Source organism: Dasypus novemcinctus, chromosome 20, assembly GCF_030445035.2.
Source record: "Dasypus novemcinctus isolate mDasNov1 chromosome 20, mDasNov1.1.hap2, whole genome shotgun sequence".
In the NCBI taxonomy this organism is placed as follows: Eukaryota; Metazoa; Chordata; class Mammalia; order Cingulata; family Dasypodidae; genus Dasypus; species Dasypus novemcinctus.
The window spans coordinates 23,946,018-23,970,745 of NC_080692.1; the positions used below are offsets into that span (position 1 = coordinate 23,946,018).

General features: G+C 47.8%; 1 protein-coding gene across 1 annotated transcript in view; it reads right to left on the reverse strand.

Moving 5' to 3' along the window:
• ANO2 (anoctamin 2) overlaps positions 1-24,728 on the reverse strand; it is a 319,432-nt gene that overhangs the window by 252,315 nt on the left and 42,389 nt on the right. The window contains exon 2 of the mRNA XM_071210134.1: positions 2,647-2,745. Coding sequence (XP_071066235.1) covers positions 2,647-2,745 — 99 coding nt within the window. The remainder of the gene's footprint in view (positions 1-2,646; positions 2,746-24,728) is intronic.

Consider the following 24,728-nt stretch of genomic DNA (forward strand, 5'->3'; position numbering starts at 1 on the left):
CCCGCTGAGTTCTGATCCAGGCCCCCACCGGCCTGGAAGATGCGGCGCTCATCCCACGCCATGCCTCATTCTTCCTTCACCCTCCCCCTCCCCCAGAGTGTGGTTCATTCTCACTTGAGTCACTTCCCAACCGCATTTAAACAGGAGAGGAATGCACTGGACCCAACACGAGCCCTCCGCAGATGGCCGTCTCGCCCTTCTTCGCTATTCTCCCAATTTAGCTTTAACTTTAACACACCCCTGGGGATCAGGATCTCAGATTAATTTTTGTAAATATAGGCATCCTACCCAGCACACTAAAAGTTATAACCCTGCTTAGGATCCTCCTTCGAGGTCAACCACCAGCCACTGCGTGCTATGAATACAGAAGGTCCAGGACCCTGTGGCTGAACCCCTGGAGGGATGCTAGGACAGTGCACCTGTGTCGAGTCTGGGACCCAGAATTCTGGGGGGAAATTCTTCCTGTTATGTCTGAAACCTTCTGGAAGAAACCACTGTGGTTCGGCCTCTCCCACTTCCTACCCCATGATGTTTACACAATAGAACCTGCGCTGTGCTAATAGGTTGTGAATCAACACTGTATTCAGTCAGTGCTCTGTGTCTGAATAGGTGCCCTTTTCCTGTCATGCTCTTTGGCCATCAGCTCTCTGAAGGCAGAGGTCATTTCTTTACCCTTCACGTCTTCCGAAAGACTGTTACACTGGGAATACCTCAGTGCTGATGGGCTATTCGGTCAGGAAGGAAGTTGGTTGGGAACCAGAAATTGAGAATGCACACAAAAATCTTTATGAAAACAGACACAAAAATACACTATATTTCCATAGCACCAATTAAGAACTGGATCCTTACAACAATCTTCTAAGAAAAACAAGACAGGTGCTATTATGCCCATATCATAGATGAGGACACTGAGGCTTTGAAAGATGAGATGACATCACCAAGTCACTGCACTTATGTACTCTTATAAGTGCAGAACCAAAATTCTGGTCTTCTGAGGACTAGTTGGGTACGAATATCTACCACCCTGGGCTGCCACATGAAAAGGAAGGAGGGAAGTCAGAGATGGCTGCTTTATAATATGCCCTCCCCCTAATCATCTCATCGGCAAATTCAAGTGCAGACAGTCCCTACACTACAGATGGTAAATTCCAAAAGGCTAAATGCATGGGTACACTTAAACTCTGATGGCAGATATGTCATTTAAGCAGAACCACGCTCTCAAAGTTGTGAGCTTGTGAAAAGACAAGGCAGAGACCAGAGCAGCCAGAGGTTGGCACTATCTGGGGCAAAGTCTGGGAATGAGGAGCAGAAGAAGGTGCTACAGAAATGAGAGGTGTGATAGGGTGCAAAGAACAGGGAGGGAGGATAGGAAAAGGCCTCAGGAGTGGGAGGTGGAAGGAAGGAGGAAAAAGGAAGAAGAGAGGGAAAGCATGGGAGTGAATGGAGGATGGGAAGGAGAACAAAGAAGAAAGGGAGGAGAAGAGGGCAAGAGTAGAAGGTCATATGCTTCTTCTACATATCTAGATTTCCTGCTAAAAGGGTTCTTCTGGGGGGCAGAAACAAGAGCACAGACATTTGGGCTTTGCTCACCCTCTTTCCAAGGATCAGCCAGCAGAAAAAAATAGGAGGCAAGATACAAATAGAATGAGATTAAGAGAATGCAAGATATTCATATAAACCAGAGAGAAAAGAGAAAAGTACATTGGGGTTAGAAGGAAGACAGAAGAACAAGAAGGGAAAGAGTTAGCCAAATTAGGACACCACAGAGTGAAAAAGAAACCATCCAAGACTAAGTCAGGAGCCACGTTGCCATCAGCTGCCCCCTATAATACCTAATATGAAAAAATGGGGATATGTGGGCACATACTCCCTTTCTATTTGGAGCTATTTGCTGGATTTTGTTATACAAGGAGATAGGGCAACTAGGAATTCCCTGGGGAAGTTTTCTAATTGTACATAGATATTTATGGCTGAAAAGGACCTCAGAAGTCATCTAAACTGCATGGTCCTCAACCCACAGAATCCCCCTGGGGTTTCTGTCACACTACTGATACCAGGACCCCATTCCATACCAACCAACTAAATAAAAATCACAGGGGTGGGACACTGGCATGAGTATTTTGAAAACACTTGCTGATTTCAAAATGATTTGGATAAGCTCACTGGATTAAGAAATCTTCAATTTTACAGAAGAGGGAAGTGAAACCCGCAGTCACACAACAACATACAGTGGCAGGATCAGAGCTAGCATAGGTGTCCTCCCAAGGCTGATGGCCCTGCCCGGAGCTGACCCAATCAGCACAGCTTGCTGTCTGCTCTCATTGCCACACTCACTCTACAGAAATGCCTGGGCCGTGTAGGGAGACCATGGGGGGAGGGAGAAAGGAGGTATGGCAGAGGAATTAAGAAAGTGGACCAGGGCAGTGCTGGTCTCCCATGGAGCACAGCCCCCAAATACATCCATGCATCCCGCCACAACTCTCTTCCCTGTCCCGCCCACCTCGTGGCCACATATTTCGATTCCCTGGGGATGCAAGTGTGAATTCAAGTCCACAAAACCCACATCCCACCTGGCCCTGTTCCCAAACTATTAGCATCCAGCCAGCCCTCACAAGGCCCCAAAGCCCAGAAGAAACATGCTCATACTTTCTTGGTGGGAACTTTGATCTTCAAGAATTCTGCCTCTCTGGCCAGCACCTGCCACGGGGCGTGGATCCGGACAAAGACGGATCCCTGGCTTTTACTCTGTAAGGTACAAAGCAAGAAGAAACAGAAACACGAATAAGGACATAGTTTAAATTCCTGGCTCCCCAACACCCCCAAACCAGAAGCCCAGACCTGTTGTTCCTTCAGTTCCTGGTGGTTGTTCTTTCTAAACCTCATCAGGGACCAGGCCCTTTACCTGTGCCCTATTGGCCAGTTCTAGTCCAGACATGTGCTTATCAGTGGCTGTAGGGTACTGTTCCCAAAGCGTGGCCCCTGGAAGTTTGGTGGTCTCAGAGGGAAAAAAGAAAACAATTTTGTTCAGAGATTTGCGGTGCAAGTAGTTATGATTTCACCGAAATCCCATTACACACTTCCTAACAGCTGGTCAGCTTACCTCAGCTAGTGAACAGCCTGCAACTTGTCTCCACTCACACATTTTCATTGTTTATTGTTTAGTTTGTCTTTTTGTTCTTATATTGTGTTGTGTTATAGCCCCCAATCACAAAAGTGGTTCACTGAAGCCTAAAAGTAGTGACATATATAACATAAATAGTTCAAGTCAAAGTAATGTCATAAACAGAAATTGCAAGTGGGACGCCAGTGTGGTTACACAAATCTATGTCCCACAAGAAGAGATTTGGAGAGTGTATTGGTTTCCATTTCAAAAATGGAAAGAAGGAAAGGAAATACAGCGACATGTATTTGGAAATTGGGTCTTACTGGCTCAGCAGTCCACATGGCCCTCGTCACAACGCACTGCCTGTTACAAAGACTTGTCAGATTATGACATGGAGCCATCAGGGATTTTGCCTCATCCTCCAATAAAGCACAATGACCTCAAAGTTTTTTCAGAACAAGCCCACACTGAAAAATGCCTTTTAGTTTTAACTGAAATATACTTTGCCACTAAAGATTCAAAGGAAACCAAAACCAGCAGGAAAAACAGGTATAAGTCCCTTGGCTGGTAAGAAGCTTATAAAACTACCTGCACAACTAATCATAAACATTGTGTTCAATGAGAAACTGGAACAAGCTGATAGCAACATTCCTCCATTCAATGGCACTGGGAAATCACATAGAATCTGTGAACACGTTGTCATGCTGAGGGGCAGAGTGTGCATCACGTTGTAGCAAGTGTGCTACACAGGAGTTTTTGGGTTCCATGTACCCCCTGAAAGCCCATGCAACATGTGCATTTTGTGAAGCAGGATGCGTGGAGACCAAAACAGGAAAAGGCGCCCACTCTGCATTCAGCAAAGATATTACTGTCCAAGTCAAAGCAGTAGACTCTCTTGAAAATCATTCCATGGCTTAATCCACAAAGAACAGTTGGCATTCAACAATATGGCCTCTGATCTCACTTGAGCATTGAAGAAATTTGTGAAAACCATCAACTCACCACCTCTGACCACCGGCCTTTTCAGGGTGCCAGGCAGAGAAATGGGGGTGAGTAGAAGACAGCATTCCCCCTCCCCCGAATTACACAGGCGGACAATTAACGTGCTCACATGTGTTTTTGAAATGAAGAATAAGATGAAAAGATTTTTCTATGACTCTCAGAACGCAAGTGAAGACTATTTCTGTGATTTCAAATGGCAGCATCACAGCGTCTTCAGTAATTCAAACATTCAGACACTATCCCCACCTCAGCAATAAAATCTCCTAATTTATAGGGTAGAAAAACAAACTGGAGTTTCATAAGGAGATTGAACTGTTTGGTATGAAAGGCTTAGATAGCCTGGATTTGCAAATACCTTGAAAATAATAACAATAGCAGTCACCACCACCACATTTATTGAGTGCCTATTATGACCCCAAACTCAGCTAGGTGGCTGCATGCTTTAGCTCATCTACTATTCCCAACCAGGCTGAAAAGCTGGCACTATCACTTCTCTATTTTACAGGTGAGGAAACCAAAGCCTTTATATCATTTATCCAAAGCCACACAGAGGGTGTGATAAAGACAATATTCTCACCTAGCAGTCAAAATAACAATTTTCTCCTCTTACTGGAGAAATGACATGTTACTGAGCATCTTTAAAAACCACACCCAAGGGCTGCAACAGAAGATGAAGCCATCGATTTGGACTAAAATAGAATGAATGAGTGGTAAGCAATCACTATGACAGCCCAAAGATGAAATATTCAACCCTCTATCTTCTAAGTGTGACATCATTTTGATAAAACACTGAAGGGGGCCTTTGGAGTGGAATCTAATTTCCATTCCCACCTATGTTTGGAATGTCCAGAACTGTCAGAATCACCAACCACTTTCACTACTTCCAACCATAATTTACTCTTTTCTAATTTAGTGAAAATAGAGGGTAAAGAAGGAAACTATCTGGGAAGCTGACTGCAACCCAAGCTCTCCATTGTGATCCCAGACATGATGTTTTCAGTGTAAGATAATAAAACAGCATCATCCTTCTCACTAATATGAAATCATGACTATTACTGATTTTAATATATTACATTTTGTCTTTATTTTTAAATTATGATGAATCCTTTTTGCCACTTTATCTAGAATTGTTGACTCAGGTGTGTACTAAATGTCCAATAAGGGGTTACAAATCGTCAAAATTTGGAGACAGATTGGTAGGGCAAGGGTCAAATCCCAAGGCCTTGGTGGCAGACTGCAAGTGGTCCCGATAGCCATTCTCACTCTCTTCATTTTAAGCCAAGTGCATGGCCACCCAGAATCAAGTCTACACCTCCCAGGCTCCCTTGCAGTTTGGTGTAGTCACAACACTGATTTCTGGCCAATGTGATGTAGGTGGACTGTCAAGAAGTAGCTTCTATGGGGGGAGGAGTGGGGTGAGGGGGATGGGGGATATATGGGGACCTCATATTTTTTGAATGTAATATTTAAAAAATGAAGAAAGACAAAAAAAAAAAAGTAGCTTCTGGGTAACCTCTTCAGAGACAGCAAGTGGGTGTCTTCTGCCCCTTCATCTTCTTCCTTCCTCCAATCTGCTGCTAGAGCACAGATATAAGCATCTGAGACCTCGAGATCAAAGTCAAGGCCAGAAAGAGTACAGTTCCACGAGAAAGCCTGGGCCTCGGCTCTAAGGAGTGCCATAGCAGCCCTGAACCAACTCCAGAAAGGTAAAATTCTACCTTGTTTAGCCATTGCGACTTCAGAGCCTCTATCATTTCAGCCTAACATTGTATGAACTAAAACAGAATTCTTTCCCAATGTGGAGAAGTTAATTCCCTCCAGCAAAGCATGCTTGTCCTCTATCCTCCTCAAATGGAACGGTTTTAAGTGAAAATAAAAGCTGGAATGCAGTTTTGGGACACTAACATCTAGTCATCATGTTGCTTTCATGCCATACAATATCGTTACCTACACATAAAAAGAAAAGTAATACAAGCTGATGTGAAATATTAGCTGGTGTGACTGGTTATGTCTCCCGAAGAGAAAAGGAATACTTGAAAAGCCCTGACCAGAAACTTCATCAGATGCAGAAGCTCTCTTTACTAACTTGGGAATCTAAAATTGGAGGAAAACATGGATTGAGCTGGAAAATAAATAAATAAATAAATAAATAAATAAATAAATAAGTGCCCTGTCCTGGACGCTTTGTTCTTTGATTCTTTCAGGTACAGTAGGGAGTGGAAAGAGTTTGGGCCTCAGATTCAAACAGATTAAGATATGAATCCCGGAGTTTACAAATACTGGACTTTGGGCAAATTACTTACCCAAATGAACTTCAGTTTCTTTGTCTGTATTTGAAGGCTCAGAAAACCTTGCAGGACTATTCCAAGGATTAGAAATAAAGTGTGTGAAGTCCCTGTTCTCATGTCCATGACATGAAATGTTTAATAAATGGCAATCTTTGCTATAGAGCTGAGTTTTGCACAGCTAAAATGGCTGTCGCTTGACCACAGTTACCATATCTGATACTTCTTTTTGTCCCTCAAGCACCTAGAACAGGGCTGAGCACGTAATAAGCCCTCAGTAAATACCTGAGATTGATAGAAAGGACTTTGGAAAATCCAGTTCCTGTTAGAAATAAATTGTGAATATGTAATCTTGGTTTGTTCCCTGCTTTTTATAATTTTAATTTTTATTACAGAAAAATCATGCAGATAATACAAAGTTCCCACATAACCCACCTTCCATTATTAACACCTGGCATTCATGTGGTACATTTGTTACTATAATTGTACTACTGACTGAGGTCCATGGCTTACATTAGGGTTCAGGGTGTCATAGAGACCTATGTTATTTTTGTTCTAGTAACACACAGATGACCTAAGATTTTCCCTTCTAATCACATTCAAATATATAATTCAGTGTATTAATTATGTTTAGGACATTGCTTGCTCCCTGCTTTGCACTCTTAAAATTACTAACAGGATTTTCAAAGTGTCCTGTGCACCTTGAAGGAATTCACAAGTTCAAAAAACAGTACATCTCCACAATTTAAGGACAAGGCCAGAAATATTACTTTCTGAAATGGACACAAATGAATTTAACATAAAGTAGACAAGATGAGCCACCAGAAGCTTGATCCGTTGCTTTTAGGTTGTGTTATGGTCACTTGGTTTCCCAGACCTGCTGACCACTAGGTAAATCGAGAGAAAACTGAAGGGGCAAAGCAGAGCCCAAATCTTGTGCTAGTGCCCTAGGGACAGCCACTCCCGCACCCTAACTCCTCCCCCTCCCTCTCTAGGCTCATTTAACAGCTGGACCAGTGATAATCCGCACCAGCATCCCTCCCCTCCACCCCAAGCTCAAGGCGCACAGCCCTGCTCCTTGGTTTCCCAGCCGCTGAAACAAGTACCCAACAATGGGTTTGCCTAGGAGGAATTTATTGGCTCACAGTTTCAGAGGCTAAAAGGCCTGCCAAGCAGACACAGAAGAACACAGAGCAAATGGACACAGAGAGCAGACAATGGGATGGGGGGGAGAGAAATAAATAAAAAATAATTAATAAATAAATAAAAATATAAATAAAAGGCCTGCTTCCTCCCAGAGTCAGTAGCTTCCCGGCTGCCAGCAATCCTCACGTTCCTTGGCTTTCCCTTCACATGCTATGTCCTCTTTTCCCTTCCGGGTTCCCCCTGACTTTTGGCTCATCGCTATGGCATTCTCTGACGGCACCTGATTTCTTCTGCCTCCATGATCAGATTTCCACCACCTCATTCAGTTGGGCCACACCCCACCTAAAACAATGTCTTCAAGAGACCCCACTTACCATGCCACGGGCTCTCACCCTCAAGGGGGCAGAATAAGGCCAAAAACATGCATTTGGGAGCATACATTATTCAGCCTATCAGGGTTTCCAACTGCTCCAGCCAGATTCCCACTCCAGAACCTCCTCGCTCTCATCTCCTACATCGCGAAGTACCCCCCTCCTCCCGTCCCAGCCAACTCCTACTGGGTCTCAGTTTAACATTAATTCTTCCTGGAGGCCTTCCCTGAGCCCCTGCATTAGCCTGAGTCCCCTGCTCTTGCTTGCACAGCTCCCTGTCCTTCTCCCCCGTGGCACTTCCCACTTTGGCAATCATTGTGTCATCGGGTATTTAATGTCTGTCTTCCTAGCCAGACCCGAAGCTCCATGAGGACAAGGAGCATCTCTGTCCTGCTGATTGCTTTGTCCTCAGCAGTCACCACAGTTTCTGGCTCAGGAACTATTTACTGAATAAAGGAAGTTTACTGAAAATTCAACACACATGTTTTGGAGTCTGTGGCCAATTTCTGAAAATGGCTGTCATGGTCCAGAAAGTAAATGGTGACCAACAGAAGTTAAATCTAATTCAATTTTGAGGGGCTAATTCCAATTATCCCTAAGTGTCATTTCTAAAGCTGTCTCTACTCAAGTTATTCAAGTTTCCAGGAGAGCCAGATCTCACAGAAGGGCTTCTCCAGGTCTCCTGGCAGCCCCACACCCTGACCGCATTTCCAGATCCCTGCTCCCTTTCTTAGAGGCTTAACACATGGGCACAAACTCACTGTGGTGCACACAAATCACAACCAGAGCTGAAAGGGAACAGAAATGGATATTCCTGGAATTTCAAAGGGTATTGTAACGCTAAGGGCCCCTCAGAGGAGAAAAGTCCAAGACACCCTGGGAAATAAGAGCCTCTAAAAGTGAGGGTCTTTGGAAGCTTTACTGACCAAGCGTCAGACTTCCACCGTGCCATCATTTCATCCCATTCAGCATCTCCATGTGGACAACTCCAAGCAGAGCCCACTGATGGGCACAGTGAAACTTCAGGAGTAGAGCATCTGGCCTCAGGACTCTGGAAGAGACCTCCAGGACACCTAACACATCTTTCTCAAGCCTGACGCCCCAGGCTGAGTTGCTTGGGCTTGGATACACAGCTAGTTAGTAGCAGAGCCAGGAATGGAATCCAGGTCTCCTGACACCAGGACCCATCCATCCCATACTGCCTGGAAGGGGAGCATCCATCCTTGAGGGCCCTCACCCACCCCCAGAGGCAATCCCGCAGCCCTCCCTTTTGTGAGAGATTATGTAGACAGAGATTGGGGGACAGGGCTTGTACCCCTGGTCACTGCTTGGGGCTCTCAGCAGGAACCAGAGGCCGCACACTCCTGGTGAGATTAGCCTTATTGTTTATGTCTTATTGCTGCTATCCAAAGATTGCATGTGGCTTCACAAGACCACGTCCTCCCTCTGGAGAGACAAAAGGAGCCAAACACTGGAAACTGATACTCCACAGCCTCCTTCCCACACAGTGCTGCCAAGCCACCTCAACGCTGACTCCAGGGACTGGTGTGTACTCTGGTCCCGGGCCTGCTATGAGCCGCGATCGTCAGCTGCAGCACACGTGGCCCCGGTATGGGGCTGCCAGCGGAAGGGTGGGGAGATGAGAGTGTGGGCGATGGACGGGGGGAAGAGATCACCAACCTAGGTCATCTCGGAGCAGCATGTAGTCCCCAGTGATCCCAAGATGAGGGTTGGAGAGCTCCCAGGGAGCCCTACACATGCTCAGATCATATCAGTTGGTGCCCACCCACCTGGAGAGTTGCACCAGGTTGTGCTGAGAGTGTGGCCAGGACAGCCATCATCACAGATTAGGGAGGACTTCCGAAATGAGAACAAGGACTCATCTGGGACAAGTCTCACATCTGCTATGTTTGTGGGACACCATGGCCTATCTGTCAACATGAGAGCTAAAATCTTAAGTTCTTTTCAGCTATGAGGCCTTATAACCTATGATCAGGATGTAGGCTCTGCCTGGACCTCCCAGAGCCACAGTGTCTTGGCATTAAACCCAGGGAAGAACCTCCTGACTAGGGAGGAAAGATGAAAACTTGCTGTCCTGGGAGCCCCCAAATGAGGGCAAGGGAATCTTGTCTCCAACCTGTCCTCACCAGGCCAACCTGAGGATGGGTCAACGATCACCAAAGGCAGTGACACCAAATGTCCACTAAAAGACCAGTAGCAGGACCCCTCTGCTATAAAAGGGGGGACAATCCCCCAATCAAGACTGGGGACAATCCAACCAGAGTTCAGTGGAAAGGAAAACTCCTCTGGAAACTCTGGTCATAGTTCTTTCAAAGCTAAGAGCGACTGCCAAAAGCTCTTGGAAGAGGAGGGCATCGTGGCTCAGTGGGTCCTTTGGTTCAGCCACCCGGAAGGGCAAGCACTAGAAGAGATGACTGCTGAACTGCTCCCACAGTCTCTACATCCTTGTACCCGAGACAGAAGCCACCCAGAAAACCACTGCTCAGAGTCCAGGGAAAGGGGAAGCAGTAAGGGGGTACTGAGGAAAGCTGAGGGAGGGGTCAGACCCTCTCACACACCTAGGCTGAGAGGACAAGCTCCCCACCCAGTCCCGACATGCAGAGGCCCCCAAAAGCAGCACAGCACCCTGGAAGGAGACATGGGGAAACTTTGGGGGGTGATTTGTTCATTATCTTAAATATGGTCATGTTTTCATATTTGTACACAGTATCAAGATGCAGCAGATTAGGATACTTTAAGTGTGCACAGTTTATTATGCATTAAGTATACCTCTGTAAAGCTTGCAAAAAAATTTGCAAAAAAAAAAGCCACACTTCCCACTATTTTTTTGGTTTGGAAAAATGTCATTATTTTTCATGAGAAGGTGTTATGTTATAATGTACTGAATTTAACACTGTCATTTTAAAATAAATATTTAAAATTAATAATTCCTTGGTCTCTCAGAATTAAATAAGCTATTATACCTGAAAATATCCTTGAAAGCTAAGGATTTTTTAAGAGCAAGTCCCCATGTTGCCAAGCTCAGGGACAGTCACTGCCCAACCCTTGCCTTATTACTCAAAGCACAGCATATGCTGATGTCCCTCAGCCACTGCACACACGCCCCTGGACCTCTGTGGAGAATCCCACAGGTTTCCTGGATCCCACATGAGGGGACTCATAGCTGGGTCCACCATCGCAGTAACACCAAGTGAGGCTGAAAATAAATGAGAGTGCTTCTCTTGGGAGTTTACAATGCAGAAAGCAACAGGGTGAATAAATTCAGGAACTAGAGATTGAATTTCTATCCAAAAAAGAGGAAAAAAACCCATAAATCCTTAAAGATGGTGGCAGAGAGGAGAAGGGCTTCTCCCAAAACAAAGGAGGGCCAGGGAGCTGACAATAGGGAAGCCTCAAACAGAGGGGGAAATGTCCTGGATAAACCAGGAGGAAAGACCAGAGGAAAATGCTGCCTTTCCTATTGGTCAGAGTAAAATTTCTTTGGACAGTTGACATCCTGCAAGTGGAATCAGATGCTGCAGAAGCCTCCCTCTCAGCAGTGTGTTTCATGTTCACCCCCCAAAAGACACAGAGAGCCCAGAGGAATGGAAGGCAGATGGAGAGCTGATGGTATTAAAAGAAATAAAACAAAATAGAGTTACTCTGGCTAAGAGGTTTAAAACAGAGTCAAGAGATCACTCTGGAGGTTATTCTTATGCAGGTCTCAGCCAAATATCACAAACTGCCATAGCATGCTAAGCCTAAAGCAAGGATGTTGCTCAAAACCCCAAGGACATCTGGACCATAAAACAAACCACAAGATAAAGAACTCAGTTAACGATCTAACCTGAAGGACGATTAAAGTACCCCAAAAAACCACCTGCCACAAACCACTTGTCTAATCTTCTCCTTTTCCTTTAAACACCCTTGCCTGAAAGTACCAAGATGGGACAAGATTTGGGAGGCTACTTGAGTCTGTGTTCCCTGAATTGCAATTCTAAGACCCCCGATAAATGCCTTTGTTGCCTTGCAGCTTAGTATGTTATTTCTCAGTTGACAGTGGGCAAAGGGTACTCGAGTTGGCTAGTACATGATGCTCAGGCCAGGTGGATGCTACGGGTCCCAGTTGCCCTGAGACCATCCCAGTTTATTTCTCTTGCCTTGTCATCCCTTTTAGTGTAAGATAGCATTATAGCATTTTCAGAAATGTCACAGTTTGGACAATGATTAGCAAAGAGCCCCACTAGATTCAACAGGCTATAAACCCCGGGGCAGGGCTGCCCAGTTTTCCTTCCTGACCTTCTTTTCTTTTGACCCATATGGTAAGTGTCCCATTCAGGGGGAAAAGCATTTCCAGGCATTACAGAGTCCATCATGTTACCTCTGAAAGCACCCCTTTCTCTAATGTCCCCCCTAACTCAAAAGTATGTGGTTCTTTCATTTGAATACTTTTCTTCCTTCCTCAAGACACTTCTACAAAGCTTCATGTTATCAGTCACCAAGCTCTCCTTCCTCCCAAAAAGTGCCCCTGCCTGCTCTCGGCAGGAACTTGCCTCTCCCTAGCAACATCTTCACTATTTCCTATGCTTCTCTCAGTCCAACATATTTCAATTCAACAAGTATTGATTCAGCAGCAACTGTGCACTCAGCAATGTGTCAAGAGTTAAGGGCATACAAAAGAAATATAAGCCATCATACCATTGTGGCTTTCAATCTCTTTGGGAGCCAGATAAATGATATCTAACACATGATACAGATGAATATGTCATAACTGGGGTGATTAATGTCCAAATGGACAGGATGACTAATGAATGCTCATTTATTTGTTGGGTCCCCTTTCCCCATCAATCGTTCCCTTCTTGACCACATGTTTTTAGTAGGACTGGCTCCACCACCAACTCCGGCGTTGGCTTAAGCCAATCAGCATATTGGCCACAACAATTTGATTCTGGAATGTGTTTGCAGTGCAATAGGAATCAATAAGATTCCAGAAGATGTTGGCCAGGGCTTCTGGGGAAAGCGATTTTCTCTTCCGGCCAGAACCTGAGGAGAAGAGTAGCAATTGGCTCCATAAAAGGAAAGCCTGGGTCAGCTAAGAGGCCACTGAGTAAATAGAGGATGAAGCAGGCCCAGCAGGAGGCCAAGCAAGTAGAAAGATGGAGAAATATTGGAGCCTTGGGGATACCATTTGAGCTACTGGATCAAGCCTCACCAGACCTATTTATGGGCTTCCTGATTACATGAGCATATAAATCGCCTCTGTTGTTTAAGCCAGTTGAGCAGGGTTTTCTGTCAATGCAACTAAGATCTACAACTGATACAAGAAGGCTGGATCCAGAAAGGCCATTTTGGAGGAGGCAGAACTTGAGTTGTACACTGCAAGTGGTGTGGGATTTGCATATGCAGAGAGGGCTGGAGTCGGGGAAGGACATAGAGAAGATGGAATTGGAAGCGTAAAGGTGCAGGGAGGACTGAGAGGCCAGCCTGAAGCAGCCGGACGTGGGAACAGAGGGCTGCGCTCTGCCCACGCTGCCCATGATGTTGCTATGGCCAAGCCTTCCAGTAGTGATCCGGGTGGATAAACCCCATACTTTCACCTGAGTGCCTTGGAGCCTGTATTCGTTTCCTGGGGCTGCCCTAACAAATTACCATGGCTTGGTGACCTAAAACAATAGAAATTGATTGTCTCGCACAGTTCTGGAGACCCCAAGTGTGAGCTCTAGGTGTCACCAGAGCCATACTCCCTGGGAAGGCTCTCAGGAGGACCCGCCCTGGCCCCTCCAGGTTCCCTGATATCCTGTGGCCTGTGGCTGCCTTGCTCATCTCTACCTTCATCTTTGTATGGCCCTCTCCTCATCTTATAAGGAGAATGGTCATTGGGTTTAGGGCCCAACCTAACTCCAGGATGATCTCAGCTCAAGATTCTTACCTAATACATCTGCAAAGACTCTATATCCAAATATGGCCACATGAGAGGTTCTGGGTAGACATGCATTTGGGGGAGATATTATCAGCCCACTACACCACCCATGTTGGGAACTTCATGCCTGTACTTCAGAGAGACCAGAAAATGCAACAGATGGGCAGTGTGTGTCCCCTTTCTATGGGGTTGATCTAGGGTATGGTCAAAGACAATAACTGAAGGAACAAGCCTCCCAGTTTTCTGACTGTGAAATCTTCTGACTGTGACTTTCTCCTGGTGAGAGCAGGCAGGGTTCCTGAAAGCAGGGCCCTGGCATTCTCCTCGAGGAGCCACTGATCCTTCCTAACAGAGATCTTACACACAGAGGCAGGGTAGACTCTGAACATGTACAAAGAAGCTGTCAGAAACGCCAAAACTGGTGACAGCCTTCTCCAGCTAAAGAACCTGCTCTTCAATCCAAATATTTCAAGGGGCTGCCCTAGTTGAGCTTTACAAAGCCAGAGCCCCTCTTGCTCAGCCTGAGATGGTCCTGGGGCACCTCTAAGCAAACCCCACGAGCTTCACCATCCCCCTTGGAAATGGGGTGTGGGGAATTTTGGGTTGTCACAATGACTGGGAAGCCCCACTGACATTTAGTGGATATGGAGCAGGAGGCCAAACAGGCTCCAGCACGCTGGAAAGTCACACAAGGAAAAATAATCCTCCCTGACACACAGAGGACCCCACTGAGAAGCACTGCCCGAGAGCTAAGGAGCTGAAGTTGAAAGCCATTGGCCCACCTCACAGAGCTATCAGACCAGACATAAAAGTCAGTGTTGACAATTATCACACAACTGCTCCCTGACAGACACAAAGTGAGAGGAATTAAGATAGAGCTGACAGAAGGTGAGTTATGAACACAAAAGCGACAGAAGCAAGCTAAAATCTACATGGTGGGTCCAATACTGATGAGCTGACCAGGGACGCCCTGGAAAAGACCCCTCACTGGGATAATTATTGTGTGGGCTTCTGAAAATATCCATAATTAGCTCATCTACCAAGAGCGCTATGAACAGAATCCATCAACTAAGAGTGGTTTGGGGTAAGGGATGAAGTAGAAGGAGTCTCTGAGAAGCAGGAACGTGAGAAGAATTGCCCAGAGAGCGCCAGCTTCAAATTCCAGTTCTGCCCCTTCATCTCTGGGTGACCAGGAATACATTCTGTCATCTCTGAGTCTCGGTTTCGTCTAGAGAGTAACATATACAAATAATAATAGAGCAACAACCTGACCTCTCAGAGCGTGTGGGAAAATCAGCAATAAGACAAGAAAGGCGCCTCACACACAACTATGAATAATCAGGATCTGTGAGGATGTACAGGCCAGGGGGATTTGAATTGAGCCGGTTTGTGCAATCCAGTTTCCAGCATCCTGCCTCTGTTTCCAGGAAAAAACTGGCTCCTGGGGCATTTTTCCCCCATGCGGGGCGGGGCGAGAGCCAGGTTTGGAACACGTCGCCTGGACGCAGCCCAAGCAGGCATGGCCACAGCCGGGCCCAGTGTGCGCCTCGGCAGAGCTGCCCTGAGACCGCCCGTCCCTCCCCGCGGCCTCTTGTCGAGGAGAAGGGGTTGTCGACCACGCTAATTAAATCTGCAGATGATAACAAACTGAGCGGTGTTGCAAACAGCACCAGAGAGGATGGGGAAATAAATGAGAAGGGGCCTCGGGAGTTGAGAAAATACGGGACAGGAAACAACAAAATGAGATTCGATGGAGAAAAATGCAAGTAAGGCCAACGGGGGAGAAATAACTGGAACATCGACACTGGCGGGGCAGGGGAAGCTAGAAGGCTGAGGAGACAAAGGCTTGCGGTGGGGGGCAGTGACAGGTGGCAAAGGAGAGAATGGGTGGCAGGAGTGAGCAAGAGACTGACGTGGAGAAACCTGGAGGTGAGGCCAGCCTGGGCTTCTAGCGCCCTCCCAGGCTCACGTCCAAAGGCCATCAGCATTCCAACTCCTGCTCAAGTCGTGCCTTCCCTGAGAAGCCTTTCTGGACCGCAGCACGAGGTCCTCCAGCTGCTCACTCATCACTCATCTGCGAGCCACTGGGCCCCTCCCAGCACGCCTGGCCTGCCACCTTCTGGATGACCCTTTGTCTTTATCTCTAGGGCCTGGGCACGGCAGCCCTGCATCCAGTGTGCATCTTCTGTTTAACCCTTATTCAGCCAGAACACAAACCAGGGGCCACTCGGGGTCTGAAGGACAAGCCTGAGAAGAAGATGGGTGTATCAGTTTCCCAGCTGCTAAAACAGGTACAGTGCAGTGGGTCAGCTTCAACACTGGGAATTATCAGCTCATGGTTTTGAAGCAAGGAGGAGTCCAAACTCGAGGCAGCAGCAAGGCAGTGCTCTCGCCCCGAAGTCTGTAATATCCTGAGGCTGGCCTCCGGCGAGCCTTGGGAGCTTGGCTTTTCCGTAGTGGGGCAGAGCACACGGCGACGTCCTCTCCTTTCCCTTCTGGTTCCACTGACTGCCAGCCTCCTGCCATGGCTTTCTCCATGCCTGACTCTCACTCCGCCTATCAAGGACTCGGGTGACCCGGATTAAAGCCCACTCTGATCCAGGGGGGCCACACCCTAGCTGAAGCAACTGCTTGAAGAGATCCTCTTTATGATGGGCCACAGCCACCCAGAACATGGACCAAGACCAAGATCACGTCCCACCGGGGCCCACGGCTGAGTCCACGGCAATGGGCGCTGCTCAAGACGAGGACACGCCTACTTAGCCCGGAGGCAGGGATGACTTCTCCCTGGGGTGCTTGCCCTCTTTCAACCGAAAACCGAAAACCGGAGACCCAATGATCACAGTCAGTAACGTTCAGGAGAAGGGGGTGTGCCTCATTCTCAGGGAACTGGAGTCTGACTCGCTGGCTCTGGAGAGAAATCTGCCACCTTGGGCTTTTGTTAAGTCAAGCCCCCATGAAGGAAAGGGGGCCCCCTCGTTAATCCAAGAATAGCCTCGTTCACCATAAGCTTGTGTATTTTAAGGGATAAGGGAAGCAAATATCAAAACTTGCCTTGACGTTCAGCCTGCTTTGGTGTTAAGGGTGACAGGAGGGAAGGTACAGGTAAATCTCCCTCCGAGGTATACCCGAGGTGTCTTAGGGTGCCTTCTGGGCATCGCAGGTACCCTACAACCCAGACCAACAGGATCGCCACTGTGCAGGGTCGCCCCTGTGCCGGGACAGCTGGAGGACCGAGGCCCGGGGTCTTTTCGCTCACCTGGGCTTACGCTGGTCCAGCATTCCAGGCCCACCCACCCCCACCCCCGGGGCTGTAGGGAAGAGGAGACCAGAGACATGGACTACGGCCCCGGCTCTGCCACTTACCATCTGTAGGCTACTGGGAAAGTCACGCCTGAGCGCCCCTAAGCCTCTGCTTTCTGCTTACCTTTAAAAGTTACCGTTGAACTCTGAAGGGCCCCACCCACTGAAGATACTGTCACTTGATGAGAGGTGGGAATTTTGGTCTTTCTGGTCTTTTTAGTCATTCTCCCACAAACGTAATTTAATGGGCTGCAAAACTCCCAGCTTCCCAGGAGAACCCAAGAACAAGCTAGAACACAGGGGGCCACAGAGACTTTCACCATCTAGAGAAAACTGTATTTCTTCTCACCTTTTCCCACCCAAAAAGCCCTTCCCTATTCTCATTCTAAACCATGAAAGGATCAAAGGTCTTACTTTAGGCGAGATACCTCTCTTCTTGATGAGAAATGCAGCAAATACCAGCAAATAAGGATATATCTAGTACTTGTTATCCTAGCCAGGATGTCCCTATGCAGTTGTGCAAGTTGTACACTGCATAAGGTACTACAGTAAGAAGGCACCAACCATATAGAAGTATATAGATTAGTATAGTTGTATATTTACTATGACAGTTTTCTGGAAGAGGATAGTAAAGTGTCTTGTCCTATTGACAATTTTTTTTAAAAGGTGGAATGAAAGTGCCTTAAGGGACACCTTTTCTAAATGGCACAAAGGCATAATATAGTCGTGGCCCCATTCTTAACCCACGTGATGCTAACTCACAGGAAAATGGCAGGAGAGAGATGTCAGGAGAACTTAGTGGCCTCTCCACTGTCCCAAACCAAAGCCTGCACTCAGGAATAACATCCGTAAAAGCCATCCATATGCCCAGGTTGTAAAGGACTGGTAAGCCAAAGCAGAACCCCTCTAAAAGGATTGAATAAAATGGTGATTTTTAGAGACCGGGTCTTTGTCTCGGTCATCACTAAATCCCACACACCGAGCCCCTAGCACGGTGCCACTGGCTCAAACAAAACCAGCAGAGGATCCCAGACACCTCTCAGTGGGCAGCGGAGGAATCCAGGTTTCCTAAAATCGTGGCCCACAAGAAGCCCCATTCTGGTCCCTCCTACTCGGGATCCGTCACAGCCTGGCACACAGGATATCCTCAGGAGAGCTACGTGGATGTTTCTGAGACCCGAGGAAGCTGGAAAGGTTTTATTTCTCCTGAGTACAATGGACTCAGAGAAGCAGTCCAAAAACCAGTCCTGAGAAGCCGGCCAGCCTTCGCAGGTGCAGGTAAATGCCAGCAGAGCAGCACGTGGGCAGCCGGCCTGGCGCTCGCTCTGTGGACCTGCCAGCTGTCTGCCCGAGGCTCTGCAGAAGCCCTCCTGCCTCAGCCTTGCTCTCCGGGGCCGTGCTCCGGGCCAGCCCTGCTCTGAGCTTACCTGCCACTCAACCCACATCCTGCCCACACACAGGCAGGGAGGCCCGGGAACAGCCTCAGGGAGCTCCCAGGCCACCCCTGGCCCCTTCCCTCGGGGCTGCCGAGTGACTGGTTTGTTCATCTATGACCAGGCAGGAGAGGCTGCTGGAGGCGGCCCCAGCCAGCTCTCCCGTGGCCCCGGGGCTGACAGCTGACACCCAGGCCCACTCGGAGGTGCGGAGGTGCGTGGGGACAGGGCAGAAGCCAGGGGCCTTTCTGAAGGAGCTCAAATCACACTATCTACACCATATTGCACAACTTTGTGAATATCCTAAAGCCACTTGGGATGGGTGAATTCTACGGAATGAAAATCAAAAATAGACCCCTGTTTCTCCTGCCCACAAAGAGGTTGAATCCTGTCAGGCCTCTGGATGAGCTTCCTGAACAGATCTTTTCCCTGGAAAAGGATGTGCCCACAGTCCTGGGAAGAGGCATGAGGGAACGAAAAGGAACAGCTCCCGGATCTGTCAGTCCTACGAGCCCCCGTCTGCAAGGCAGTCACTCTACCTCTCAGGGCCCTTGCTCATAAAATGGGAGAAAGAACCTGCTTCCCAGGGTCATCGTGAAGATTAAATGCGAGGAGGTGTGGAAAACCCTCTCCACAGGAGAGGGCACCCGGGACCTGCTGAATACATGTGAGATTCCTTTGGAGAGAGGCTGGGTGTGCATTTGGGGCTTTTGGGGTTTTTTTTCCAACATTTGCAAACCTGGGCTGGCAGCACTCCATCCTTATTTGCAAGGCTGCTTGCTATAAAAGACCCATTTCTATACTGCTGTAAATAAGAGCAGAAAAAGGGGATGGAGGAGATGGAGCTGTAGCATCCCGGTACCCACCCAGCCAAGGAGATGGAGGAATTATAGGCCTTCGCCTGCAAGTGACCAAGGCAGCTCTCTTTCTCTCTCACACTATACCTGGTGTCCCTGGCCTCAAGTTTGAGCCCATGACGTTCTCTGGTTCTATCGCTGGGCCAGGTGGGCCGCCAGCTCTGTACAGCTTGGGGGTGGCCGTACATGGGAGAAACGTCATGGACATTCCGTGAGCAAACCCTGCCCAGCTCACTTTGCCCCACAGCCCCACAGCTTCCCCTTCCCCGTCCACATCCCACCCCGGCCCTGCCTCGCTGGAGGACTCTGAGCTGGGGCTCGTCCAGCAGGCTAGGGGAAGCCAAGACGCGTCAGCTCCAAGCGTGGAGGAGGCAGGAGGAGCTTGTCCTGTCGATCAGGGACGGGCCGAGCTGGAGAGTCGTCTCTGGCTGCTCTTCTAGGCTTTCCGTCAACACATCAGGAAAAATGAGGTGTTTCTGTCAATCACTGAAGATGCATGGCATCCCGACTGAATCCTCCCCACGCTCATGGGGCTGCTTGGGAGACCATTAAAGGAGCTCTTACTCAGGACGCCAGAGCATTTTGGAGCAAAGACTTTGCAGGTGGTCAGAAAGTATGTGACCAAGTGCATGGGGAGCTAGAAAGCAGGCCGGGGCCCTGGAGGGGCCAGCCCCAATGAGGCCAGTTGCAGCCGGGGAGCTGGAGCGTCCCTGCGCCCACCCAACCAAGGGAGGCCGTTGAGCCCAGATCTCCCGTCTGCGGAGTCTGCATGCTTAGGGAGATCCCCAGAGCCCCTCGATGCTCGGTGCCTTTGCACATACCCATGGAGTCCCCAGGGTGAGCCTGGAGGGATTCACAGGGGTGAAACGACACAGATCCTGCCCTCAAGTGGCTTACAGGCCGCAGGACCAAACAAGAGACAAGGAAAATGTAAAAGAGATTCCTAGCCCTTTCCTCCAAAGAGCTAAGCCAAAGGATCGAGATCCGAAGGCTTATTCGCAGCTCAGGAAGAGAGGCTACCGGGTGGCCTTAGACACTTTACCTGCTTTGGCTTCCCTTCTCTTCACTTATACAAAGAAGGGCTTGGTCTAGAGGATCTGTGAGGTCCCTTCCAGTTCCAGAATCATGTGCTCCTTGAACGCTTGGTCTCACCACACCATCCCCTCGGTTATCAGAGCCTCCCATCCCTTGCATGGCTCCTGACCATGGGCCTCCGCCCACGCTCAGCTCTTCCGGGCACCTGTTCTAGCATACCTGTGGGCTCACAGCTTCCTCCAAGCCCCTCCCACCCACGCCCCCTGACGGTGCTTGCTGACCTCCTTCCCCAAGTCTAAAACCTCACACACATCTCCCCTAGCTAGCTCCTCCAGTTCATCTTCCTCTGAATTCAGTGGGTGAGTTGTACCTACAGAAATCCAGGAAGGTCCCTGAGCTTGGGGTCCACATCTATTTTTCATTCTGAAGTCCTGCCTGCTTACCCATCATCTAAGACAGGGGTCAGCCAACATTTTCTGTAAGAGGGCAGATAGAAAATATTTTAGGTTTTGCAGGCCATATGGTCCCTGACACAACTACTCAACTCTGCGGTTAGAGCACAAAGTAGCCATAGGAAATACATAAATGAAAGACTATGGCTGAATTCAAGAAAGCTTGATCGACCAAAATAGATGGCAGAAAAGATGGCAGCCACCCCAAGTGTCCATCAGCAGATGAACGGATAAACAAAGTGGACTACTCTTCAGCCATAAACAGGAACAGAGTTCTAACTTGTGACGACATGGGCAAATCTTGATGACATCATGTTGACTGAAACAAGCCAGAAACAAAGACAAATGTTGTATAATATCACTTTTATAAAATAATTTGAATATGCAAATTCATAGTCAGAAACTAGAATATAGGTTCCTAGGGGCCAGAGTGGGCTAGGGAATGGGCAGTGAATGCACCATTGGTACAGAGTTTCAGTTGGGGGTGACAGACCCACAACACTGTGAATGGTATTAACCCCATTACATTGTCTATTTGGTTGCAGTTAAAGAGGAAATTTTAGGCTGTTTATGTGTTTTCAGAATAAATTCTTTTAAAATGGTAGAACTATACAACATAAACAGTGAACTTGAATGTAAACTATGGACTACAGTTAAGAGTGCAATTATAATATCATTTCATCAATTGTGGCAAAATTATCACACTAATGCCAAGTATTCATAATAGGGAAAACTGTACGTGTGAGAAGTATGTGCGTGATGTTTCCGTAAACTACCTAGTGTGGACGGCAGCCTGCACCAGGCCCGCAGGCCGCAGTCCACCAATCCCGTACCAAGCACAGGACTTCCTGATGCACTCATCTCCCCGCCCTCCCCGCGCTCCTGGTCTTGTTTGCATGTCTGTCTGCCATCCTGAACCGTGAGCTTCCAGAAGGCTGGCTCTGTGTCTTTAACTCTTGAACCCCAGTATCTAACTCAGGGGTTCTTAACAAGGGGTGCGTGAGCCTGAGTTGGAATTCAAAAAAATATATATTGTTCTTGTGGGGACGTGTTGGTGCGGGAGTGATCTATTTATTAAATAATACACCGTAGAGCGGGGACTTAGTAAGGGGTCTATAGTCTTCACCTGCCTGGCAAAGGGGTCCGTGGAACAAAAAAGGTTGTGAATCCCTGATGAAACAGCATACCTGGTATGTAGTAGGTGTCCAGTTAATGCTTGTTCTCTTAATGCTCTGACCTGATGCTACAGGTTTTGCATCTGTGACCCAAGGAGGCCATGTGCTGTCAGGCAGGCAGACAGGCCCGATGGGGGAATGGCTCAGGCTGAGACTCGGCCACGGTTTGCGCTGTACCTGCCAGAAATGCAGGGGGAGGCAAACTGGCCTGTTGGCCCGAGCACTGCTCCTGGAGACAACTCCGTTCTGCCACATCAAAGAGCGCTTCTCCTGATCAAAAGTTTGGACCAGACACTCCACCTCCTGGATCCCTTCCTCTCCCTCCCACGCTACCTATCCCCAACTGATGGCCCTCCAGGGACTGGGATCGACTATGGGATGCAGACATCTGTGGGAGCTTGCAGGTCCTTTCATCTGAACCCACAGCAGATGCCTAATAACTGCAGCTCACATCCACTACGCTTTGCAGGTATCAGAGACTGTCCAGACACCACAGGCCACTTGAGTCTCAAGATGCTTCATGAGTACATGCGATGGTTCCCTTCTGCGGACGAGCAGCCTGAGCGTACAGAGGCTTTGACCTGCTCAATTCACAGCAGTAAGCAGCTGAGCCAGCCCAAGGGCTCTGGTGAGACATGGCAACTCTAAACAGCTGACGTGACCTCAGCCACATCTAGAATGACTTTTGCGTGTCATTCAAGATGCAAATGCACCCATTATCACTGATCAGATGAATCAGGGCACATTCAGAGGAGAACGATGAGAAGAGTAAAAGAATTCAAGGCCACATCGTGTAAGAAATGGAGGCTCGACTTTAACACTAGAGAGAAGGCCAGCACGTGACCAAGTGGATGGGGAGCTGCAAAGACAGGGATATGGGCAAGGCAGGACAATGACCTCTGCGCCAAACAGCCTCTGCTACGGTGCCAAGGGCCAGGGCCAGCAGAGGAGGAAATGAGTGTCTCTGCTCAGTCCATTCTTCTGGCCATGGCTCCAAATGCCCAGGAAAAATCATATTGTAAAACATAGTTAAGTCTGGGGCATTATTTTAATTATTTCATCTTCTTTTTTGGAATAAGACCATAAATAAACATTTCTTCATCAATCCCCATTTGAAAGTAAAGAGCAAATGGTTATTAGCTTAGAAACGTCATTAGGCTGGGCATTTAATGGAGAGGCAATGTAATAAGGTGGTCAAGAGAAAGGAACGTGAAGCAAGACTGCCTGGGTTCAAATCCCAGCTACCCATTTCCCACCTGCTTGACCTTTGGCAAGTTTTTAAACCTTCCTATGCCTCAAACTTCTATAAAATAATAGATTCCCCCTCATAATATTGTTGTAAGGATCAAATGAGTTAATACATGGAAAGCACTAAGAACAGTGTCAGAGAACAAATACTATAAAGTTTAGCTATTCTCATCATCGAGAGCAGCTCAAGGAGTTTTGGTATGTTTTACTACAATCACCACTGCAATAGTGAACAATAATTAGGAGCCTCAAATATCTCTTAAGGATGAGGCACTGTACCAACCAGATTATGTTTGATGTGCTTTCTCTCCAAGTCTTTCAACAACACTGGGAGGGAAGTAGACTAGTCCTCATTTTATAGATGAAGAAATTGAAGCTCAGAAAGGTTGAGTAACTTGGTAAAGATCACACAGCAAGAAGCAGGGGAATGGAGAGTCATATTCCTTCAAAGCCTTCCCATAATACCATACTGCCCCTCAGGCAGGGGCCAACTCTGTTTGCCGCTACACTCCTGGCTCTTGCACAAGCCTGACTCACAGTAGTTATGTCCCAAACCTTTAAGGAACTAATCGATTAACCAATTACAGTAAGAATTCCCCCGGAATTACCATTTTTTTACTTCCTCTTAAACAGCGGGGCCCTCACAGCACAGGAGGGAATGCCCAACACCAGCAGAGCGCCCCCCAAGGACCCAGGAAGTTAATGGGAACATCACATTCCCAAGTGATTTCTACAATATCCTATGTGGAAATCCTATGTAGAAAAAACTTGCTGGGAGCAGGATCGGTGTTACTTAGAGAATCCGGGAACGGCGACACTGAGCTTTAGCTCTCCTCTGAAAGAACACATTGTCCAGTAGCGTCATTAAGAGTTCAATTTTCTATAGAAAATGGAACAGGGAACAAAGTCATACCTTCAAAAATTTCATCTTGAAGCAGATTGCTAACATATTCTGCTCAGTATTCACACTTGATTTGAAAAAAAGGAAGTGGAATAGATGATTAGGAGAATTAACAGTGGGATGACTGCTGCATCCACAAGCACAGAGGCCATGCAAGAACATAACGGAGTGTTCTCCAGCCTCCTCCACTCAGTATGGGGCCTGATATTAATGCCAGCTGCATTCTCCACTCCGCAAGGAGGAGGATGGGGGCAAAGGGAAAGGAAGCAGCGCCGGGATCGGAGACAAGGAGGCAAGGGAAGCCGAGTCCCTGTCCCATGACTCACGGGTGGGTGGGGAAGCAGACTTGAAAACCAATTCTTACAACCTTTAGGTGTACAATAGAAGTGGGGAGGAGGGAACCTAAGGGTCAGGGAAGACTTCAGAGAAGAGACAAAGCTTACACTGAGACCAGTTCTATGGGGGAGGAAAGAGCATTCCAGAAGGAGGGAAGCACA